Source organism: Aquarana catesbeiana, linkage group LG02 (assembly GCF_042186555.1).
Source record: "Aquarana catesbeiana isolate 2022-GZ linkage group LG02, ASM4218655v1, whole genome shotgun sequence".
Lineage (NCBI taxonomy): Eukaryota > Metazoa > Chordata > Amphibia > Anura > Ranidae > Aquarana > Aquarana catesbeiana.
This window is the reverse complement of record NC_133325.1, coordinates 729,595,273-729,603,219: the sequence shown is the minus strand read 5'-3', so window position 1 is coordinate 729,603,219 and position 7,947 is coordinate 729,595,273. Positions and strand designations below refer to the sequence as shown.

Below are 7,947 nucleotides of genomic sequence, written 5' to 3'. Positions count from 1 at the left end.
TTCTGTAGAAAAGATAATTTATTGCCATTTTAACAAATGATTTTACTTGCAGTGACAAATCCCTGAGACAAAGAAAAAAATATCACCAAAATATTTGGGAGTGTTCCTGTTTCTGCCTGCGCATTACCATATAATTATATCCAGTAATAATTGCTACGTAGATAAGGAGCAGACATATTAAATGCAATGTTTAGCAGCGGTACAAATGACACCTTCTATTCCAGGCAGCTACGCACTAGTGTAGTACTCAATTCTCAGTCCCATTTACATACAGGGAGCATGTGTGGAGAACAGTGCTGGAGTATACATTTTAATTAATTATATCAATTTTAAAAGGTTTCTATTTCTAGATTTACCCATGTATATTTAGACATGTGCATTGGGGATGTTGTAATTCCTGTATGAGAACACACAGTACAATGGATGTACCTGCAATAGCATGTCAATAAAGTTCATATTGAATGCTATTTCAGGACATATGCAGCCTAGAATACATTTCGGGGCCCATTCTCCCCATATGTATTATGAAGTCTTGCCCAAAGAATTCCCAGGGCATAGACAAGGTAATTTGCCTTTTAGCCCTAGGAGTTCAGTTAACACCACTGCACTGAAAAGGTAGACCTGCACTACTTTTTGTAGAGTAGCATGTTGTGGTGCAGTACATCACAGCGGGTGAATAAAGATGAATGAAATGTCATTCTATGTCCAGTCCACCATTTCAATAAAGTTGGGGAAAAAGAAAAAATAAGTAACAGTATGATGCATCATTTACAACGCAGCAGCCCGGCTCCCTTCACAAAGCAAACCTGCGGCTGCTGGTGTGAACAAGCTCTGATTCCCCTTTCTTTAGTTGTAACTGTTGTATTTCCTAAGGAACTATAATTATGTGCAACCATTTTTGAGATCTACAAATACCTGGCAGATGGCACAATTCTCAACTGCCATAGGAGCAGCACAGTTTAACCAGAACACTGGTTAAACCACACCCCCAGCCAGCTTATTGGACAATAAAAGGAAGACAGCACACTGATAAGATCATCACTCTGCTCTCTCCTTTCATCATGTTTCACTATAAGCACATGAGCATGCAACAAAGCCTGATTGGTTCCTACTGTTGCTGTACAGGGGATTACAGGAGGATATCAGCTAGCTAAATTTAAATGTGCTTTTAATGTATAAATTTTATTTTATTTAACTTTACATTTATGTGTTGCAGCAATGCCCGCATCGCAACACATGTTCAGTGTGGTGCCATTAATTTTAAATAACATACATTTTGCAATGCATTCCAGTGCATTGCAGCAAAAACTTGAGGTTGTCCGATTTTTAGGATATTTTGGTGCACTGGAAGCCCACTGATTTCAGTGGGTTGCCTTAATGCAATACACATTAATGTGTGACATAATGCAAAAATGTAATGAGCCGCCAAGTATAACTAAGGCCACTGTTACACTAGCGATCTTCTCACCAGCAACAAGATTACTAGGAAAACAATCACTTGATTCACAGCAGGGCGGTGTATAAGAGGATTTCTCCTCGCTGAGCATATGGAGAACAGTAAATGCCTGACGTGGAATTGCCCTGGATTGCTCAACATAAACCCAACAAAGTTTTAGGTTCAGAACTCTAACTTAGTGGAGCTCGCCCAAAAGGGGAAGCTCCCCCCCTCTGCTTTGGGGGGGGAGCCTGATGGGTGAGTCACCTATTGGCTATGCTGCTTGACTAGCGAGATCTATGGAGCAGATTTTCGGACTTATGGTGACCATATACACTTCAATAAATGCTGGGTTTCGTTTATGATCGATAGCTTCCAATAAGAATAATTGGCCACCCATTCGATTAATATGGTGCACATGGGGAAGTAGATTTCAATGGATAGCTAAGATATGATCTTAACTTACAATTGTAAGTTATCAACCACATCTCTGCTTCCACCATGTAATCTCATAACCTGATCAATTGTTATACAATTGTAGTCATAAAAAAAAAAAAAGTATCTCTGTGGCAAAGGGATCAATAAATTTCTGTCCTGGTCATTTGAATTAGTTTGAGTGAATCTGATCTAAAGTGAGTCTAAATCAAAAGGGCAGTTATGGTTTTTTGATTGCGGATTTGATCGAATCACAAATTGATTGGCTAAAAAAAAAAAAAATCGAAGTGTGTGTGGCCACCATTATGGTTTTTTATTTCACAAGAGTTCAAATAATGATTTTTCAAAAATATATATACAGCAAAAAATGATGAAAAAGTGATGAATATCACCTGAGCAGATTTCGTATTACTGCCATCAGAAAATGGTAGTGTTATCTTAAACATATTTTCATCATGAAAACACATATTACTGCCTGGATGGCAGTTCTTTGTATTGGTAAAAATGATCCAGGTAGATCTCAGTGGAGCAGCATGTAGTACACCGTCTGGGGTTTTTGGAGGTGAAGAAGGGAGAAGAAAGCAACTGAAAAGGAACCTGTAGAGACTCAGAGGGTGTCATTGCTGACCTTCTGAAAATTGTCTGACTTCTAGTTTTAACCCTGTCTAAAGTGCTATCCTAGAACAAACATGTGCAAAGTTATGAACTTTCAAGCATTAAGTTTTTTGTTGCACAAGTGACATACAATAGCTGGCCATACACTAGTAGATTTTTCAACAAACATTCATACAAAAATTCTCAACAGTATATTTGATGACATGAAGAATGTAGTTTTCAAGTACTTCAAAAAAGTTTACTTTTAACATTCAATTTTGGAGTGAATGGACTTTCCCAAATGGAAACCACGCTCAGTTAGAAATTCCATTAGTTCAAAAAAAATTCTCCATTCTGCTCCTTTGACATCTCTCGCCAATGGTTAAAAATGAACAGCAATTTGACTCCACTAATAATTAGCAAATAGAACAAACATTCCTAAAACCAAGGTCTTCAAACAAAATTCTACTAGTACATGACCACCAGCTTTAGTCTCCTCTGCAATAAAGTCATCTTCCTTTCCTCCCTATAAAAGATGCTTTAGAACAGGGGTCTTCAAACTACAGCCCTCCAGTTGTTCAGGAACTTCAATTCCCATCATGCCTAAGTCATGTCTGTGAATGTCAGAGTTTTACAATGCCTCATGGGAAGTGTAGTTCTGCAACAGCTGGAGGGCCGCAGTTTGAGGATCCCTGCTTTAGAACATGCACTTAGCTTGGTATGCAGAGCACAGTGTACATTCTTAGCACACCTTGGTGTCAGGAGTTACGCCATCCCGGCCCAGCCAGTCAAGGTGGCCAAAGACCCCGAAACTAGAGGAAACTGGAGAGACAATGTTGGTGCCAGTCAGGGAGCTCCTAGATGTTGCATCGCTGAGGAGGAGGGGAGTATTGAAGGGTTGAGATCCACGTGAAGTCTTTTCATAAGACATTTTCAAAAGGAGAGTCTATGCTGATTAGTTAAGTTTTGCTTCTCCTCCTCTGGATTCCTTTGGGCTGTTAGAAATCTCCCAGCAAGACTAGCTCCGTCCTCTTGAAGTACCATTGGGATCTCTTGGTTTTATGGTGAGCTGTAGTTCAACTGGTCTGTTCTGGAGACCCAAAACCACCAAAGTCCACCATCACCAGGGTTTCACTTTAAAAGCTGCCCTAATGACGCTATTAAATGCCATGGAAACAGACCAACATAAAAATTGTAAAGGAATGATAAAAATTGTACAAATTGAACATAGGAGGAAGGTATTAAGTCCGACTGGTATAGAATGAATTGTTCCAGTGTTTATGCTTTTGTTGTGTACCAGAGAAGGCAGCAGATAAAAAAAACCAGTGCCTGTACAGGGAACATTCTGATCTCTTATGATGTACTGCGTAACAACAATCTCCCATATCTCATTTACTACTCTATGTTCGGGAGTATCCCGGCCTCTGCCACCATCTTGAAGAAGATCCCTTTCTTCTGTATCAGTCGCTGGGGCTCATCAAACTCCACAACTCTGCCTGCTTCCAGAACGAGAACCCTGCAGGAAATAGGATCTTATTAAAGTAAATGTATAATCATTTCTTACATTATTAATTATGGTCACAACTAAAAAATGGATTTTAAAATTATTTTTTCACTTTATTTTATTACACAATGACATATATGATATATAAGCCAGCAGGTTAAACTTTAGGCTCCTCTAAATGTTTTCTAGGCTCTTACATTGCTGTAAAATCCGATATTTACACATGGAAGTAATAAAGATGGGAGCCTCTTGTCTGGGTCTGCAGTAAGGCAGGAGAGGAACCTACCTCAGGAGCTGTTATGGGGGATACTGGCAGCCCAGCCCTTCAGTTTGCCCTAGGACAGAAGCCATGTATTAGAAATACTGACAGCTTTTCCTGATACACAGATGCTCAGTGGGCCACTGCCAAATAGACAGCCAAATAGACAGCGAAGCCTGCAGATTACATGGGGGTGGTGTTGGTCTCCCAAAGTAATTTGAAAGGCTTTGCTGTCAGTATGTTTGCTAGGTGCAGGACAAAGCCCGCCCATGCAGATTCAGCTGCTCTGCCCACTTCTATTTGGTTTTGATGCACTAAAGAGTAGACTGTGGCTTTCATTTCTGCACGTTTACAGACTTTGAGGTCATAAGAGATGCATTGCTTATCTGAGGACTCAATCCAAAGTTTCAGATGGAAAAAGCTGTGCTGTCTCTTTATATAACCTATTGTGCTCTGGGAACCCTTTCTCGTGCATGAACTGAAGATATTAAAAGCATATAAAAGGGGGGGGGGGGGGGTGCCAGTGCATGTTACACCCTAAATACAGATGCAAGATGTTCTAGGTGAAGGTGAACTTATCCTTTGAGTGCTAAATGTTCTCATTTGACAGGGGTTTACTTGGCAATATTTGGGCTCTTCTAGAAAAACTAAAGCAAAGTAATAAGCTGAGGCTTACCATAGCTATCACATGATTGGCTTTGTTTTTTAAACTATAGTAGATATTGACAGCTGGAATATGAGTGGCTGCTGTGTGCCACACAGACTTTAATCAGTGGTTCTCTAAATAAATGAGACCCATAGGGGGTGATTTTCTTAAACTGGAGAGTGCAAAATCTGGTGCAGCTTTTCATAAAAAACAATCAGCTTCCAGGTTTTGTCAAAGCTTAACTGAACAAGCTGAAGTTATTATCTGATTGGCTACCATGCACAGCTGTACCAGATTTTGCACTCACCAGTTTTAGTAAATTAACCACATAGTGTACAAGAATGGTCAGTTTATAAGGATAAGTTCACCTTTTGTAACACGTTAGATGTTACACCCATATTTATGGTGTACAATCAAACATGGTACACATCCACCAGTCCCCGGCTCCCAGTTAGGCTGGTGGCAGTGGATCCCCCCCCCCCCAACACTCTGAAAAGAACATGGCCTTTTTGTACTCCGCCTGCCTGCCACGTCATTCATTCACAGAGTTCTGCGAATAGAAAACTACAAGGTCTGGCAGCCTTTTCAGCTTTCGGTTTACCTGCAAAAAGATGGGCATTTATTTTTAATTTTTTTTTAAAGGTGAACTTATCTGATTGGCAACAATTTCCAGCAAAGGCTGCACTGACAATTGCTACTTTGTTCCCTTTAATAAAAGACTTTTACCTTTCACTGTCCATGACAGTGTGCAATCTGTGCGCTATGGTCAGTACAGTGCAATCAATGAATGCATTTCTAATGGTGCTCTGAACCAGATTATCTGTTTCCATATCAATAGAGGCCGTTGCTTCATCTAGAACCAGAATCTTGGTCTTTCGGAGTAAGGCTCGTGCAAGACAGATCAGCTGTCTCTGTCCAACGCTGCAATACAAACATTACGATTTACAGCAAATCTCAGAGCATGAAAATACATACACATTTAAACTACATATAAAAGATGTTATACCTTATAAAAGTACTTGTAATTCTATGCAACCACTTTCGTAAACTAAGCACCTTTTAGACAGCACCTTGACCTCCAATGCAGCAGAACTTGGTCAAGGTCACTGGTTCAAAACACACTCCAAGGTTGCTTCTAGGGCCATGAGTGGGTAACACTTTATTGCAGTCAGACATACTGCCAAACATCCCATCCTGAGGCCACCCTCAAGTTGGAGTGTTTATCAGAGTCATAATTCTTTATTAATCCCAAAGGGAAATTATTGAAGTAGTGTTAGTAGCGTGTCCGACTGCAATAAAGTTGATTTTACTTCAGTGAAATGATCAGCGTGTGGCCCATTGTTCTCCTGATATTTAATGCATGGAGCAAGAACAAACTTGTAGGCAAGCACTAGAGATACCTGGACAATGCAGATGATATGGGCACTTGGAGTGGTATTATTCTTCATTGCCTTCTACTCAATGGAGAGATTTTTTTACTTTGATAAGGAAGAAGTTCACAATCAATGTCCATATTCTCTATAAAATGTACTCCGACACACAGTTTTAGGCAGGTGCAGTCTGTTCTCTCCACTGTAGGTGGTGCTAGACTGCAGCGACATCGCAATCGAAGGGGAAGTCGAGAGGCACATGGTTCCTCTATGGTTTCCTGGGGTAGCTATCAGATTGGATGCCATGTGACTTTGGCAGCTGTCGTGAGTCAGGCAGAGCCTATTTAGGCCACTGGCTCCCAGGCTTGGTGCGCAGTTTGCATGTGGGTAGTGTAGGGACAGGTCACCTGTCTGGTAGGGACAGTGATTAGCGGCAGGTAGAGGTTCCTGACAAGTAGGGAAAGGATAGGGACACGCAACCCTTCCTGGAGTCCTCCCAATTTTGGTACGGGCCAGCCAAGCCGCATTCCGCCCCTCAGCACATCTGAGACTTGCTCTGCTACATGTAAAATTGTTCAATAATTTATTTTATTATAATCTTCCATTTCATGGATTAGGAAGTTCTCTGATGGAAAGCACTCAAGTGCAGTAGTTATTCCGAAATTTCTCACAGTGTGAACTGGTGAACAGCTCCAACTCTACAGCAGAGAAGTAAGGCAGTGCCAGTGCAGTAAAGCACTATGTACCCTCTACTGCCCTATATAGATCACAATGCGTACCTGAGGTTCTCTCCTCCCTCGGAGATGTCATGGTAGAGTTTTTTGGGAAGAGACTGCACAAAATCCTTCAGATGACACATGTCCAGAGCATTCCAGAGCTCCATATCCGAATGTTTGTCTAATGGATCCAGGTTCATCCGGAGCGTTCCTGAGAATAAAACTGGATCCTGGAAGCAAACAGCACTCAGTCAAATATAATCCGGGACTAAAATCATAATAAAACAGAAAATGTACTGAAAATACTGACAGAATCCTAAGCCATCATTTGCATATTAAAACTGAGTAGGTGTGGCCTAAAGGGTATGTTTGAACTTGTTCCACAAAAAGATTATTGTTGAACTATTCACTAAATTCACACCATATCCACTCCCATAGTCTTGTGTAAAGGACACTTGTGTAAAGGACACTTGGACTGAAAGAAGTATGAGTAATGCAATGGTTAAACTCCTACCGAGAATACCTTCTGCCTGGCTGTCCCGGGACTTCCATACTTTCTGGCTGGTGCTTTTGACAGAAAGGGGCCACAATGTACTTTTGGGTAGGTTACCATCTTTTAAAGTTTAACCCCAGCCTTACCTATATTATTTCACAATTGCACAGGTTCCTCTCCTGGACTGAAATAGCCTACTCTGATTTCACTGCACACTACGAGCTTTTCACAATGTGCTTCAAAAGCTGCAGCAAGTCATTTAGAGGCTGCGTCATTTTCATTTAGGATAGTCTGCATGCAAATGCAATCTGCCTAGGAACACCCACTCATTCAGACTGATCTCCACCCATCAAGACATTATGCATCAGTGCTGAGGGCTCCTGAAGGGATTATTGAGGCAGGGTGCTGTGATGTTTTCATGAAGAAATGTACAGCACTCTCACAGCCCCACCCCATTCCACCAGTCATGATCTGCCTGCATTACATAGAGAAGTA

The 7,947-nt window shown here is 41.0% G+C and overlaps 1 protein-coding gene across 2 annotated transcripts in view; it reads right to left on the bottom strand.

Annotated features, from left to right (window-relative positions):
* Window positions 1-7,947, bottom strand: part of LOC141129186 (multidrug resistance-associated protein 1-like) — a 119,878-nt gene continuing 111,931 nt past the window's right edge. For both annotated transcript variants that reach the window (XM_073617051.1, XM_073617050.1), the window contains exons 26-28: window positions 7,023-7,189; window positions 5,600-5,794; window positions 1-3,980 (exon numbers count right to left, since the gene is read on the bottom strand). In XM_073617051.1, the coding sequence (XP_073473152.1) occupies window positions 3,860-3,980; window positions 5,600-5,794; window positions 7,023-7,189 (483 nt within the window). In that variant the 3' untranslated portion in view covers window positions 1-3,859. The remainder of the gene's footprint in view (window positions 3,981-5,599; window positions 5,795-7,022; window positions 7,190-7,947) is intronic.